The sequence below is a fragment of the Octopus bimaculoides genome, chromosome 5 (assembly GCF_001194135.2).
Source record: "Octopus bimaculoides isolate UCB-OBI-ISO-001 chromosome 5, ASM119413v2, whole genome shotgun sequence".
Classification (NCBI taxonomy): Eukaryota; Metazoa; Mollusca; class Cephalopoda; order Octopoda; family Octopodidae; genus Octopus; species Octopus bimaculoides.
In genome coordinates this window covers 72,336,334-72,353,833 of record NC_068985.1, presented here as the reverse complement: position 1 = coordinate 72,353,833, position 17,500 = coordinate 72,336,334, and the positions used below count along the sequence as shown (strand labels likewise).

At 33.2% G+C, this 17,500-nt stretch overlaps 1 protein-coding gene across 6 annotated transcripts in view; it reads right to left on the bottom strand.

The window, feature by feature from the left end:
• The window catches only part of LOC106876215 (roundabout homolog 1), a 336,558-nt gene that overhangs the window by 30,428 nt on the left and 288,630 nt on the right, over nucleotides 1-17,500 (bottom strand). For all 6 annotated transcript variants that reach the window (XM_014924686.2, XM_014924677.2, XM_052967770.1 and 3 more), the window contains one exon: nucleotides 8,232-8,366. In XM_014924686.2, coding sequence (XP_014780172.1) covers nucleotides 8,232-8,366 — 135 coding nt within the window. The remainder of the gene's footprint in view (nucleotides 1-8,231; nucleotides 8,367-17,500) is intronic.

Below are 17,500 nucleotides of genomic sequence, written 5' to 3'. Positions count from 1 at the left end.
TAGACTGTACCTCTGCTCTGTCTCCCTGCACCTGCCCTGCCATTGCCTGTCTCCTGTTTCCCTTCCCCTACCACTCCTCCATCCTGCCCCTCTGAACCTTCCAGTAACTCCAGTCTGACACCTCCACCTCTTCCCAAACTTACCCCTTCCCTCCTTCAAACAACCTGCATGACCTACTGGTCCACAGTTTCTTCCTTAACCCCACCTCCCATCCTGGCTCATTCCCTTGCTCTTGCCCATGCTGCCATAATTGCCTTTACCTCTCCAACACTACCATCCTCACAGACACCCATCAGCATCCCTGTCATATCACTGTCTACTTTACTTGCATTTCTAGCAATGTCATTTACTGCATCTCCTGCTCTTTCTGCCCTTCTCTGTACATTGGTCAAACAGGATGCCACTTGGCTGACCAGTTCACGGAGCACCTCCAAAACATCAGACTCAGCAATGACACCCTGATCTAGCACCATTTCTGCTCTACCAGTCATTCACTACAACACCTGTCTTATGTTCAGAATGTCTTTGCACAGGGGCCATCCAGACTCCCATCTTTGCTGTGAACAGGATTAATCTTCTCTCTTTGCTCTTTTGCACTACATGGGCTCAACTCCCTTCTTCTCTTCGTTGATACACCCAACCCCTGCCCCCCCCCCAACACACACTAGCACTGATCACTTCCCAGCACTCACACCACACACCATCATCCACACACAATCTTCAATAGCATTACCACACATACCACTATATGAGCAGCCACATGTTACAGATGCACACACCCACATACATCAAAGTCACTAGCCCTTATCCACACACATGGGCATCTTCATTTTGGGATCACCAATACTTTATCATCTTCTCTTCTTTCAAATGTTTTTCTAATCAGTCACTATGCCTGACTGCTAAATCCAGAAGTTTTTTTTTTATTCTCTCTGTTTATTTTCTGTTGAAGATTATAGGTTCGAAATGTAAAAGACTTTTTCACTTTCTTGAGCAGCAAACTAATAAACCTGCTTGTTGTTCATACATCTATCTTCGTCTTTTGTTTTTCTATAAATTTCAACTATATATATATGTATATACATACATATAAACATACATACATATATACATACAGATATATACATATATATATATATATATATATACATATATGTACATATACATATATACATACATATATATATACATATATGTACATATACATACATATATACACAAACATACATATATATGCATATATATACATATATATTTACATATATATATGTATATACATACATACATATATATACCCACATACATATATATATATATGGATGTATACATCTATGTGTGTGTGTTTGTCCCCTATCACCAGTTGTCAAGTGGTGTTAATTTATTTACATCCATGTAACTTAGCAGTTTGGCAAGAAGAGACTAGAAAAGTAAGTACTAGGTTTGACTAAACTCACCAGGATAGTACACTAGCATGGCTGTAGATGAATGACCGCTGAAACAAGTAACAGATAAAAGATGGTAACTCTTTCTGAAGACCCGGACAAATTGTCCATGATTAAAACATTGATTGAATAGTTCTACCACTTTACAATGGATCTGCTCAAACAAGTATCATCAAGGATGTAGGTTGTTCAGTGTCTTCACTGCGATGTTAATGATGATAATCAACCATAGACCTGTCTGAGAATGACAGATTTATGGTTAAGTCTGTGGCAGTGGAGACCTCTGGTGTTCTTAGCCTCCAGACCATATCACTGCTCACAGCTGTCATGGCAGAGATGGCTATCTGAAAGAGACCCATGAGTTGGAGTGGCTGTTTGAGCACATCTTCCTTGCCATCCTCTGTGGTAATACCTTTTGCAGTTTGTCTGCTGGGACCATGAAGTAGTCTGAATTACAGGAAATTGTACATTCCGCTTTTTAAAGTAAAGTTACGTCATATAAATTACTCTTACCACCATACAAATGTAAGACACTCTCTAAGAATGTTTGAGCAGGAAGCTAAAATAATCATAATGATGGGGAAGAGGACAATTGTGAGGATAAAGATGAGGCTGTTGATGATGGTGGTAGTGTTGAACAATGAAAGCAACAGCAGCAACAGAGATCATTTATGAATGAATAACCAGGAGTCACAAAATTGAACAAAAAGACATGTAAATCTGATGAAATTCGTTATTTTTTTTTTAACTAAAAATCATATTGGCTCTCTTCAAGAAATATTGCTTCTCTACAAAAAGACTCAATTCACTAAAGGAAAGTTCAGTTTCATACACAGTCTCTCAATTCTCTACAAGGATATTTGATTCCTTACAGAAGGTCTCAGTTGCACACTGAAAGATTTAATTCTCTATAGAAATTCCTAGTTTTCTACAGGGTGTCTCAATTCTCAGTAAGAAGCTCCAATTCTCAACATGAATTATTAATTTTCTACAGAAAAAACTTAGTTCTTCCTTTTTTTTTAAAGAAAAAAAAAAGAGTTCTCTGTAGGGAGTGTCAGCTCCTTACAGGAAGTCATAAACATAGATCACATAGATCTCTGGTCAAAATGTCTATTTAAACTATTCTTTTATCTTCTGCTTCAGTTTTAGATTTCATTTATGCTTTTAATTTAAGGCACACATCTTGCATGGCTGTTGTAAAACTTCCAATAAACTGTGTGTAAAATACATATTTGGTTGTATGACTTTTATTACCCATGTATGTTTGATATGCATGATAATAGGGTTCATATTTGCATATGTTGTCATCATTACTGTTTAGCCCTGGGTCGTCTCAAACTGAGAACTATGATTAAAGTTCTGACCTTTCTCAGGATTAGGGGGAATAGGAGTGGGGAGAGAGGAGCATTCAGATATAGTATATCTAACATGACATTGTTCTTTTTTTTTTTAAGATACATAAAGCTCAGTGCAGCTTCTGAAGATTCATTGTACTTTACTATTTGATCAAAGATGCAACAGTATGATAGTGAAACTGTTAGATCTGCCACTGTGTATGCTGTCTAATCCTTCTAGTGTTAAACTGTCAGAGACAACCAGTACCAAAGTGTTCATCATCATCATCGTCGTTTTACGTCCACTTTCCATGCTAGCATGGGTTGGACGATTTGACTGAGGAATGGTGAAACCAGATGGCTACACCAGGCTCCAATCTGATTTGGCAGAGTTTCTACAGCTGGATGCCCTTCCTAACACCAGCCACTCTGAGAATGTAGTGGGTGCTTTTACGTGTCACCCGCATGAAGGCCAGTCAGGCGGTACTGGCAACGGCCATACTCAAAATGGTGTATTTTATGTGATTTAACTTAAAATCTCAATCAATCTCATAAGATGAATGATATCATTAGACTTCAATTGGTTCACAGTAACCCAGTGATGGATTCTCAGTAACCACACAACATGCTAAAAATATCAGTCAAATCTCTTTTGAATTACACAGTTACTGTACTGTCTTAAAAAAAGAAAAAAGGAAATAACAGTCCAGATAATGTAGTCATAGATATGCAAAAAGACAGGGTCGTCATGTCTGGAATGCCTTCAGTATAGATCTACTTGATCAAAGCTACAACAACAACAACTAATGTATAAAGGTACAGGTATTTAACAACCTTCTTCCCCTGCAAGCCTTGTATATACTGAAAATTGACTGAGACAAATTGGCAGTATGTTTATTATAGATATAATCATATTCTACATTGCTGGGGAATTACTGTATATTATCAACCTTTATTTCAGAGATGTACTTGTCTAAAAAGAGGAAAAAAAAGGAATGATGACATAAACAAAACATAAACAGACAAGTGTATAGAACCTGCAAGTAACTAAAAATGACCAACTGATGACTAACATCAAGAAGTCAAAGAAATCAATATGAATACAATTGACCTATTTATCTGTAAATTCAATAAGAAAGAAAAGAAAGCTACCTGAAAAAAAAAACAAAAAAACTCTGATATCTATAAGACCCAGCCATTAACTAAACTTCAAACAGTTGCAATGGAACTGTTAGAGACAACAATTTTAACACCTCAAAGGTTAGATAAATAAAAGTCATTTAAAAAAATTTCTTAGAAAGTATAGGCTGTGACTATAAGTCTTTACTTGGCTTCTAAGATTGGAAGGAGACAGGGAGAGAGGAAGATATCATTGCATCAGAGATGTGACTATGAATAGACTGCTAAAAGGATCAGGTGGTGGTGTTAAACTAGGTGACAGACTAGTCTACCACCCAAGTGGACCATGACTAGATTTTGAAATCAGAATACTGAGTTAGAACAATTACTACATTCTAACATTTCTGACAGTTCACCCTTGACTGGTACTTTATATAATAACCCCTGAAGGATGAAAGGCAAAGTTGACATTGATGGGAACTGAACTCAAAACAAGGTGGGAGAATAAACACTTCAAGGCATTTTGTATGACATTTCCATCTTTAACCTTTTATCTTTTTATCGTTTCAGTCATTAGACTGTGGCCATGCTGGAACACCAACTTGAAGAATTTTTAATCGAATGACTTGACCCCAACACTTTTTCTTTAAAAGCCTGGTACTTAATCTATCAATCTCTTTTACTGAACTGCAAAGTTACAGGCACATAAACACACCAACACTGGGTGTCAAGTGGTGGTATGGGGGTCAAACACAGACACACAAATATATATATACTATGAGCTTCTTTCAGTTTCCATCTATGAAATCCACTCACAAGGCTTTGGTCAGCAGAGGTTATAGTAGAAGACACTTGCCCAAGGTGTCACACAGTGGGATTAAACTCTGAACTATATAGTTGGAAAAGAAGCTTCTTATCACACAGCCATGCACCTTTGATTAATTTCCCAGCAAACAAACCAGGTTCTTTAAAATACAAGAAGACATTGCAATTGAGGTGTCAATAATCTTAAATGACCAATGTGACTAATGCATAACAATATTTTTGTTATTATTTAGCTTTGGGTCAACTTTTTACAGAGCAAACATATTCTAGCCAGCCATGTCTATACCATTGTTTCAGGAATTGTGTATCTAAGGCAACATAGTTCAATACATCTTCTCTTTTTTAAATGGTATGATCTGAGGGAGATTTTCTTGATATTTCTAGCAAGGTGAGCAACCATATAGATCAGTAGTTCTCAACTGGGGTTCATATGGTCCTTGAGGGCTCCATATCAGATTTTGTTGGTAAAATTTATCTGCAATAAATTGGTTCTTCTTCTACAATACACACAATATTTAAGCAATCTTTTTTTTATACAATTCCAAATAATATTTAATTATAAAAATATAATAGGATTTTTAAACATTGAATGGCTAGGAAGGGTCAGTAGAGTAAAATAGGAATCAAATGGTTTATAGGTAAAAAATAGTTGAGAAACACTGAAGTAGAGGCTACCTTATTAGCATATGTCAATAGTACATTATAATATTATGGTATTGTGCTTTTTTTCTGTTAGAAGTTATTCCTAACAAGGTGGAAAATAACCTGTAATAAAACAGGCCTAAAAAAAAACTATTTAATTTAATGAGAGTGACATAAAAAGAAGAAAAGATCTAATGAGAAGTTGGTTACAAAATGATCAATAAATGATTTAAATAAATTAAGATCATATTTATCACAGAAACAAGAATGTAGAGGGTTCTGTAAGATAGATGCAAGTAAAAAAACTACTGGAATAGAAACGTTCTTACACGGGAAGACAACAGTGAATGGATGAGAATTAGTAGAAAGATGAGAGGAACAAGAGAAGAATGTTTGTGAGAAAGTACAATGACTATGGAAGAATTGTAACATAGAGAAAAAGTAGTAATGTCTCAGTTATGAGAGAGAGAAGTTGTGGTTTTGCAACCAAAACAGAACCAAGTTTTTAAACCTGTTTACAGAGATAAAGAACACTAGTAAAGGCCCAGTCCAAATATGGCACAGTATTCCATACAAGGGCAAATAAAAGACATATAAACAGGGCTATTAAGTGTCACAGTATATAACTAGTGTGTTACAGCATATCATCACTATATTAAAGCATGTTGATCCATTACACATTGTTACAACTGTGTTACAGACAGTGAGCTGGCAGAATTGTTACCACGCCAGACAAAATGCTTGGTGGCATTTCTTCTGGCACTTTACATTCTGAGTTCAAATGCTGCCAAGGTTGACTTTGCCTTTCATCCTCTTGAAATCAATAAAATAGTACCAGTTGAGCACTGGAGTCAATGTAACTGACTTTCCCACCCTTAAAAATTGCTGATCTTGAACCAAAACAAGAAGGGATATTTTAATGATGGGATACTTTAAAGTGCCAACATATTACCTTTCATTTGTGTAACTGATTACATTACCACTGTATAACATATAAACTGAAATATTGATATCAAATTTTGGTACAAGGCTAGCAATTTCAGGGGAGGGGATGAATTGATTATGTCAAACCCAGTAATCAATTGCCACTTATTTTATCAATCCTAAAAAGATGAAAGGCAAAGTTGATCTCAGCAGAATTTGAACTCAGAACGTAAAGACAGACGAAATACTGCTAAGTATTTTGCCCAGCATGCTAATGATTCTGCCAGCTTGCTGTCTTATATACTAAAATATTATCAGACTTCTTTCTTTTTTTTTTTTTAATCTGGCTTTGTCTGAAGTAAAAGGATAACAAATATGGATTTCTGGTACAACCATTAGAACTAATGGCAGAAAAAAAAAAACCCGAAACAGAACTCAGGAGTTTTGCTGTAGTTGGAAAGAGTGAATCAAAATGTCAAGATCTCTTCAGGCCTGGTATGAATACTTGTAACATAGGGGACTCTATTGAAGACGTTCAAGAGCCAGATGGTGATGTTAAACTGAGTTACAGCTCCCAATTAAAATAGCTGTAGTCTATCTGACAGATTTTCACAGTTTCTGTCTACCCAATTTAAGTCATAAAGCTTAGATTGACCTGAGGTTATGGTAGAAGACACTTTCCAAAGGTACTGTGCAGTGGGAATGAATCAGTAACAACATTATTACAATACCAACTTCTTGATCACATTATCATGCCTCAAAGATGATATGTGGATAATGTATTACTATGCATTACTGTACACAAATTGACACATTATTTTATATTACATGTGATTGATATAGTGTTGTCTGTTAAGATATGCAGTTGATAGAGTACTACCAAGTGTTACAATTTGTAGCTAATATATTACTGTATTACAATGTATAGCTAATATACAACTGTATTACACTCAGTAGCTGACATATTACTCTACATACAATATAAAGCTGTTATGTTACTGTGTTACAATATGTAAGATATATTACTTATGTATCACTGCATATTACACTATACATTTATGATATATTTTCAAAATATATACCTGATATATTACTTTTTGTAATGTATATAGTACTGTCACAATATATAGACATATTATTGCATTATACAATGTAAGCATTAATTTCTGTTACATTATGTAGACGATGTATTAATCTGTAATAAAACATATTACAGTTGTTATGTATCTAGTGCTGTTACAATACATAGGTGTATATTACTGTGTTTTACATGAGTGGAATAGGTACAGCTGGAAAAAATGACTTGTACCTGTAGTTCAATGGCCAGCCTTGTCACATATGGTATGTCACACTGAATGCCGCTGAGAACTATGTTAAGGCTACATGACTTTGTAGAGTACTCAACCACATGTATGCGAATTTCACAAGCAGGGTGTTCTGTTGATTGAATCCACAGGGATGCTCATTGTCATCACTGACAGAGTGCCCAGTCTATATGTACACCATGTTCCAATGCGATGTAAGAAGTGAACTAAAAGGATTAGCAACATGAAGGGTATCTGACTGTAAAAGACTGCTTCAGAAAACCCATCCAACTCATGCCAGCTTGGATATAAAATAATGATCAATGGTGATGATGACAGATTACTGTGACTAACAACATGTCAATGATACATTACCATTTATTATATATAAAACTGATAATGTATTGTGATACAATATGTAATTGATACTATACTTTGTATTAAAATATATAGCTGATACATTAGCATGCCTTCACATATACAGCTGGCACATTACAATACTCTCATATGTTACAATATGTAGGAAATACATTATCAACAATACCTTGCATTATTATAAAGTTATAAACAGTTGGTGGGGGGTTATCAAAACAACAAAACTGCTATTTTTTAACCCTTCATACTCCATAATGAATACTGACCTTGTTCCATGAGCTGCTTCTTGCGCTGTGACTTGGGGTAAGGTTTATGAACTACAGCACTAAAATTACTATCAGTGCTATAGGGACTTGTGGGACGAGTTGCTCGGTGATGTCGACGTGGATGGTGCTTCTTGCCTGTGTAAGCAATATATAAGATGATGAAACTAGTTTTTACTCTTTAAAACAATTTTTTTATTTTTTTGTAAAAGGCTTAATGAAGTATGAAGGTTTCTAATTGTGCTACTGGAGGAGGTTTTATTAAAGATTAAAAGTTTTAAAAACTATAACTATATTTAAGAGAATAGCTCACAAAAAAAAAAATTAAATAAATAATAAAACAAATGAATGACTCATCTACAAATTTACTTTAAAATAAAGGAAACGTATTGAGTTTAGTTTTAGAAAGAAAGTCTTTCATGTTTACTCTAGTGATCAGGTCATAAATATACAATACAATTAAGAAATAAAACTGAATGTAGTGGCATGTCTGTGTGTTTTAATTGACTAACATAACTCTTTTGTGATGTAACTGATATTTTATTTTTTGTAATTAAGCATTTTTCCTTCTATTTCCTTTCAAGAAAAAGTGTGTGATGTTCAATCTTTTCAAGAGAATTAGTAATGAATTTGAGATCAGCTCATGGAATCTATTTGGTGCTAGCTTAATTGCCCTTAATTTATGCATAGGGTCCTTATTGTAGATGTAGTTATTGCTGAATTTCAAGTCATCTCTGATTAGCAGCTTTATAATTGAAGGCATTCCAGCTGCGACAATTCTGTCTTTTACAAAACATAGTCTGATCAGGACTATCTACATTATTTAATGCGTATTCCCTTTTCTTTTTAAGGCAGTTGTGTGTTAGTTTTGCCACCATTTCTAGTAGGTTTAGCAACCTCATAAATGTTACCTATTTGTTTGTTCCCTATTTGTCTTGTAGCTCTTCCTCTGCCAGGTCTACTCAAGTAGATAACATAGAAATAACTAATTAAAGAAACATAATCTGTTTGATAATCTACAAGACATCTGAATTGCTTATATAGACACACTGCTCTAAAATTTAGGGCATCAATAAAAATGTTTGCTGTACTGAATAAGCTGTTGTTTAATCCCAGGTCATCCCTAACTGAACAGAACTATTCCAGCCATACATGTTCCTGTATCTTTATGCATACCTCAGACTATCTTATCTAATGTGTTGTTATTTTGTTTTTTAAAGATAGCAAGCTGTGATTTGAGAAATATTTGGTTATTATTTCTGGCAGATAAAAAGCATCCATTTAAAAGCATCACTGTTTGTGAGATTAGGTAGAAAACTTGCCTATCATTGGTTCATATTATCTCTTTTTGTAAAGATTCTATGGAGTTGATTGAAAGATATTTAGTTAGCATTAGGAGAGATATTGTGACTGCATAGGAGTGCTATTGCAAATATTTTCTACATTACAAAAGTAAGGGAGATGAGGTGAACAATAGAATGCTGGGACTAGTGTGTTATTGCTACTTGATCTGACACTTCACAGTTGCCAATTAGAAATCTCAGTAGAATTGATAAAATTAAAACCAATGATACTGAAGTTAGATTAAATATATATACTTTCTTACCGTAGTAACTGACTCATTAAAAGAAATTTGTTATGTTGTTGGTAAAGACTTATTGTTAAGCAACCGAAATTTAGTGAAGTGGAATATAATAAATAAATGTTGACATATTTTTATGTTTAAAATATTTAGTCATGCTGGAGAATAGCGTCTGGGCAAATCAACCCAAAATATCTTTGACAAGTTACCTTACTGACAATGTAGGAATCAATTTGTGATTTAATTGATAGTATTGTCTTCAGGCTGATCCTATAGCAAGAGTGAATGTGTTATAAACATATAGATATGCCTTTCCGTATTGTTGCTAATTGTGCTGCATAATGTTTTACATAATATCAGTGTAGTATGATGAAAAATGGTGGCATGAGATTGCAGCATCTGACAGTTATGTAAGTCAAAGAGGTAGTGGCAGCATGTTTAGCTTTAGCTGGTTTTGTCTAGTCACAAATCAAACAGACTTATGACCAACAATGTTATAGCAATGTTTATTTCATTATTTTTGATCTGAAGTAATGCATCTAGCAGTACAGTTTCAAATGGGATCACTTTTTGCAATAGAAGAGTGTGATTTGAGTGTAGTTTAGCTGCTAGTTTCAAGTGATTTTGCATTTAATTTAGTTTAAGCTTACAATTTAGAAAAATTGTTGACTGAGGTTGAATGAGAAATAAAACAAAACATACAAATGAATGAAGGATTTGGATTGGTAGGAAGCTTTGAGTTGGCACTCTGAGGTCCAGTCACTAACGTAACGAATGGTGTGAGAAATAATAATGATGAAAAATAATCATTGTTTCAACTGAATGCAACAAAATACTCATAATTACCAATAATCAAATCAATCAATCAATACTTAGTATTGGAAAACAGGGAATTATAAGTATGATAGAAACACTAAAAAATTCCTTGCAGTATTTTGTTGCATACCGAGTTCAAATCCTGCTTAAGTCAACTTTGTTTTTAACCCTTCCTAGGTTGATAAAATCAGCACTGGTCACCTGCTGGAGTTGATATAATTAGCTGTTCTCTTCTGGGAAAATTAATTAATACCTACAGTAGCTCCCTTGGAAACACATTACCAGCATACAAGGTCAAAAGAAATTAATGTTTATATTTATCATATAAATCCAAGGTAAAATGCATCATTGTGTTTCTTGAAAAGTGGAGTTAGGGCAAACAATTGAAACATACAAGTGGAAATCACTAGTACATCATTTCCTTGCATTAATACAAGTTTATGTCTGTTCTTCATTAATTGGCATGATAAAACATTAAATAGAGTTAGTTATCTTGTCCAAAAAACAAAATACCTGTTGTCTGCAGGTGATAGAAAACCCAATCCTACTTCTTTTATGAAAAACATATTCTATATAGCTCCATATATTTCACCAGATAGAATATAAAAAAGTCTCCTTTATATAGAAATATCAATAATTACTAAAATTTTAAAATAGCAACACAATATTTTTTTTTGTGTCAGATTTTTCTATTTCTTTCTTTTATTTCAATCTTTCTGCTTACCAACCTATCTGTCTATCTGTCTGTCTATCTGTCTGTCTCTCTACAACCTATCTATCTATCTGTCTGTCTGTCTATCTACAACCTATCTGTCTATCTATCTATCTATCTATCTATCTATCTATCTATCTATCTATCTACAGCCTATCTATCTATCTATCTATCTATCTATCTACAGCCTATCTATCTATCTATCTATCTATCTATATATTCATTTTGTTTGTATGTTTGTGTGTATGCACATGAAGTACTAATTGAAACACAAACTAAATAAAATTCAATTTAAAATTCACATATCAAAAAATTGTTAGGATCAAAATGTTTGGTGATTTATTTGGGTAATTTCATAACATGCAGCATGCCAAAAAAGAAAGAAAAAGAAAATTGAAAAAATTCAGGGGTAAAAAAAAAACAAACAAAAAAAATGTTACAGCACAAGTTAATAAGCCATTAAGCATGAACAAAGAAAATTAATGTGGGATAGGGAAGAAGAGCAAAATGTCAGAAAATGTGGGATTTGAAAAGAAATTGAGAAAACATGAAGTTTGATTGAAGAAACAATGAAAATTGTTTTGATTTTATCTTTCAGTATTTAATATTTAAATCAGTGATTTCTTTAAAAAATTCCTTTGTTTTTTTTTTATAAAATTTTAAATTTTGTTTTGTTATTTCTTTCACTGCTTCTGTCTTTTATAAATCATACAGTATCTGTGGTGTAGAAACTACTGTTATCAGAAAGGATGTGGGGAAAGGTTTGGAGTGTGACTGCATCATTAAGCCAGTACGTGATGAAAACTTTTAACCCTTTTAATGCCAACCCACTCGAGACCACATCAGGTTTCAGGATACAATATTTTAAATTTTAGTGTGATCATATTTAAATTAAAATCTTCCATCAACAATTAATTTGAAATGCTTTTGTTAAAGATTCAAACAATAGTTTAATATTCCAATTAATGAAAAAGATGTTTCTTTTTATTAAATTCTGTCCAAATATTTTATTACTTTGTAAATTAATTGAAACATAACCAGTGTATTTCATTAGAAATATGGTTATGAAATGGTTATTGATGGGTGCTATTGAAATGTTTTGAGTAGGAGTGTAGTTCATATGTTTGGTACAAATAACACTCTGTAGCAAAATTTTTATTTATTCATTCTTTTTGTCTTTGGTCAGTAAGTGCTATTTCCTATTTACTTCTATCTAGAAATCAAAGGAAATGACTACTATTCTCTTCAAACTTTGCTTTTGCGACCTGAACATCAATGTTTTGAAACTGACCTATTTTCCATCACATTTCAGACAGATTCAATGCCGAGTTGCTGAAGCAGAAATATCATTAAAGCAAATATTCTGTTCAACAATACAAATTTGCTTGGCTGTTGCTTGACTATAACCACTTGAGCTTGACTCTTAGTGGCTGACAATATGTGCATTTCTGATCATGGGCAGGAATAGTGGGGAAGCATCATAGCCATGTGCTGATAGAGATTCTTTGGAGTTTGAATAAATATTGTAACAAAAGCAAAGTTTGAGGGAAATACTAGCAAATAGGAAATAACAGTTGCTACCCAAGGACAAAAATCATGTTACATAGTGTAATGACTATGACTTGAGGTATGCTTCTGAAATCTTATATAAAAAATGTTTTTTTTTTTTTCCTGAATATAAGTGTAGAACATAGATCAAATATAATGAAATGTTTAGTGTTTCTGCGTGTGTCTGTGAATTTGGAGTGAAGAAATCCTATGAAATGCTGCAATAGATTGTGACATATAGGTTAAATATATACAGAAATGTTTAGGATTTAAGTACAATTCATTCACAAATTGGATAGAACGGAATTTCTGATGAGTATTTAAAATGAATGCTCTTAAGAGCCTAAATTAAAATAATTACATTTGCCATTTTATGATATATTATTGGGTTGGTGTATAATTATTGTGGCTTTTTTCAACAAATTTTATTCAATAAAAACAATAACAATATGTAACAAAAGCATCTTTAAATGATTATTCCGGAGCATATTCACCATCTACTTCAATTACAGCCTCCCATTTGCTTGGAAGATGGCCAGACCGTCATTTAAAGCTGTTTTTATTAAATATTGTTTTTGTTGAATAAAATTTGTTGATAACAAGCTGCAATAATTATGCACCAACCCAATAGAAGCATAATTTTATTGTACTGATATAGATCTAGTATTGTATGAGAAAAGCTATTGAAGTTAAAGGTTCAGTTTTTAAACAAGTCATATAGCTTATTCAGTTTCATATCAAAAGTTTATTTATGTTGCTAGTTTGATTTTCCATACGATTCAATTTTCTTTGACATAAATGAATTAAGGTTTGAATGAAAAAAAAAAAATAACAGCAAATTCTTAAAAATGCTGCTAAAAGTTAATGCTTTGTTTACAAATTTCTAAAATATAAAGCTGGTACTGATTTGTGTGGTTTTAAGTAAGGAGAGACAAAATCTCTTTGTGGCATGTCAACCACATAGCTATCACCTTCCCACCCTGCTACCTATGAAACTACTATTGCTGTATTGAACTAAATCAATACAAGAGTTAAGTGTTTTAACCAGAAATACAACAAAACAATGGATTAGAAAACCAGACAACAATGCGATCAGTATATTTCCAATTAGTGCCATAGCCATATTTTAAATAAAAATTCAAACAATTCAAAACTAACACGCCTTTCATCTACTTCTCTCTCTCTCTCTAATCCTTCAAATGTCTCTGCTTCTAGAAGGGTGTTCTTACGAAGCATTTTGTTAAAAGATTTAGAGGACAAACCACAAACTGATACACATCACTGAAAAGTTGTTTAGCCCAAGTCAAACTTGATCAAACAGACCTATGCTCAAAGGCATACCAGCTGTGATCATCCCATCCATTTGACATGTCCTTCCTTCTTTAAGAAGATTTGGGTATGAGATTAGCAATATTTGGCTACTATTTCTCACAACCACCTAGAGAAGCTCCTTTACTGGCTCAGCCACAGTTTAGCAATCCAACAATATGATCTCATACAACAGTATATATATATGGAAATATCTTTCTATCCTGATATCTTTATTTATACTTTATTACTGTTATCATCATAATAATATTTAATTATGTCTAACAATGGGCACAAGGCTATTCTTTTGGGGAGAAGCAAGCATAAAAGCAATTCAACAGATCAGTTTATTTTCCTTGTTTTATTGGCTGGTCCATAGACCCAGAGTGTTTCAATCAACTTTATTCCAAGCTATGAGATTGATTCACTCAACTTTATCCTGGTCCTGATTGAGCAAACAAATAATTAAAAGTATTCTAGTAAAGGACATCCTATCTTTTTATATATCAAGTATTATACTGGCCAATATTTCTGGACTCAACATGTTTAGAATCACCCTTTTTAAGATAGCAAGACATGATTTCAAGTAGATTTTGTTGTCATTTGTTGTAGGATGAGTGACAATGTAGAGATAATGGATGTGAAACAGAGAAACATGAGACTGGTTACAACATATAATTTTTACTTCATCAAAATTTTGAGCTCGAGTACTGCACTGATCAATGTCTTCTACTCAGCTCTCTAGGTTTTTTAAAGGAAATATCCATCATATTAAACTGATACACTCGAATATAAAACTGAAATCCTCATTGACTATTATGGCAGTTTTTACTGTTGTTTAGTTTGAGTCAACTGCCTTGATCAAGCATATCTTTGATCATAAACATTGCAGCTATGACTATCCTATCTTTCTGCACATCTAGGACTTCACAGTCTAAGGTGTCTCTTTTGTTTTAAAATAATAGGGTGTGAATTAAGGGAATCTTGCTGCTCTTTCTAGAAGATTGAATGACAGTGCAGAATATCTCATTGGCCTGTTACTATTGTTTTAACAAAAATTGGTCGACTTTTACCCAGAGTTCAACTGTTATGAGGAGAAGATATAAACATTTTCTAGCATTTCTCTGAAGTGAAAAGAAAAAGTAAAGCACTGGGAATTAATTTAATTGATCATTATTTATTGTTCCCTTAAAAATTTGTGGAATTGTGTAACTGTAAATTGTTATCATTATTTATTATTCTTATACAAGAATGTTGTTGACAGTAACTTCAAAGTTTCTGTTAGCAAAGCCTTTGTTGGATTACTTATTTTGAGGGCAAGGATTATAAAGGCTTTGTGCAATTTTAAACTTCAAGCTGTTATAATTTTTTTAGTTCTGTACATGACTGAATTAGTTTGAAAAGATGCAGCGCATCCTTAAAATAAATTTATTATAACTATTTTTAGATTAAAAACAATTTATACCCTTTAACATTCAGACTACTCTGTCAAATGCAATATTTATCCACATTGTTTTCAATTAATCATGTATTACCATGTGGTATTGAGTTGATGAAATGATTGGTTATTTTTGTAGGCAGGTATGAGAGGCCAGATCTAGCTGATGTGAGCATAGAACAGGTAGAATATTTGGGCCAGATATGGCTGGTTTAAATGGTAAAAAGTTAATATATTGCTTTGATTATATTTTACAAAGACATGTAAAAACTTCTGTTTATTTAAGTAAACCTTGTTCTACAAAACACTTGTAGGCTGTGATAACTGAAGTGAGTCTGAGCACAGTTGAACATCAGCTTTAGAATGTATTTCTAGAACTTCAAAATCAAATCGTGCTTTATATACATAATGAAGATGGATAAGGTGAAAAGTAACAATCTCAAAACTAAACCTAGTGAAAAAAAAGTTAAATATTTTCACCTCCCATTTCAAACATTATTTCTAACATCTACATGGCTGAATCATTAAGGTGGTACTTTCATGACCATATAGCTTGTAGTTTTGATACCACTATAGTACATTCAGCATGGGCTCACCAATGCTCTACAATATATCATTATGTATGTACATGAATACATACATAAATATATGTGTATATACACACATACATATATATCCACACATCCATAGACACATATGCATACACACAAACATATAAATACATATATTCACTTACATATACTGAACCTGGATTCATGTGGTTAGGAAGTAAGCTTCTTACCACAAAGCCATGCCTGCACTTATATACATATATACATAAATACATATATATATATATATATATATATATATATATATATATATATATATATACTCACAAATAAATAAAGTTAACTTAGCAAAGACCAAAGTTCTAGTTAGCAGAAAGAGAGATAAAAAAACTAATCCCTTCAGAAAAATGGTGCTGATGTGTAGAAATTTCATACAACATATGTACCCAGTGCAAACTAGGGACACACCAGAGGTATAGTGGAATCAACGGGAGGTTAACAGAGAAAGTACACTTTATTTATGATAAGTGTGCAGGAGCAATATACATTAAGAGCACACGAAAAATAGATATTCTTGAATGCTAAAAACATCTTTAGAGGTTGTAGATAATTTTTGTTACTTAGGCAGTAGAAGATGGTCTGAAAGTATAGTTACTAGAATAACTGGCTGAAGAAAGCTGAAATAGCTATTACCTCTGTTGGTAACAAAAGGTGTCTCTCTCTCTCTCTCTCTCTCTCTCTCTCTCTCTCTCTCTCTCTCTCAGAGTGAAAGACATTGTATGATGCTGTGTATGAGCAGTATGGTGGTGAAACATGGGTTTGGGATCCAGAGGACATGTGATGGTTAGAAAGAAATGAAGCTAGCATAGTACAAAAAGTTGTACATGAGAAACATCAGATGTAGTATACAAAGAGATGACTCTGCTCCTATGGTCATGTGATGTGTATGGGTGAAGACATCTGCATAAAGAAATGTTAATCACTAAATGTGGATGGATCCTGAGGAAGAGAGATACCCAGGAATATGTGGAACAAAGCAGTGGCGACTGATCTCAGAAAGTTGAGCTTCGTGGAGATGACAAAGGAATGAGATGATTGACAATTGTGTTCAGGAAGACATGTATAAACATATTATTTCTATGCTCTACACTACACCAATGGTTCCCAACCTGGGGTCCATAAACCCCTGGTGGTCTGCAAAGATAGTTCTGGGGGTCTGTGAACTAAATTCAAAATTTCATATTATATATCTATATGTATACACACACACATATATATATATATATATATATATATATATATATATAAATAAGGATA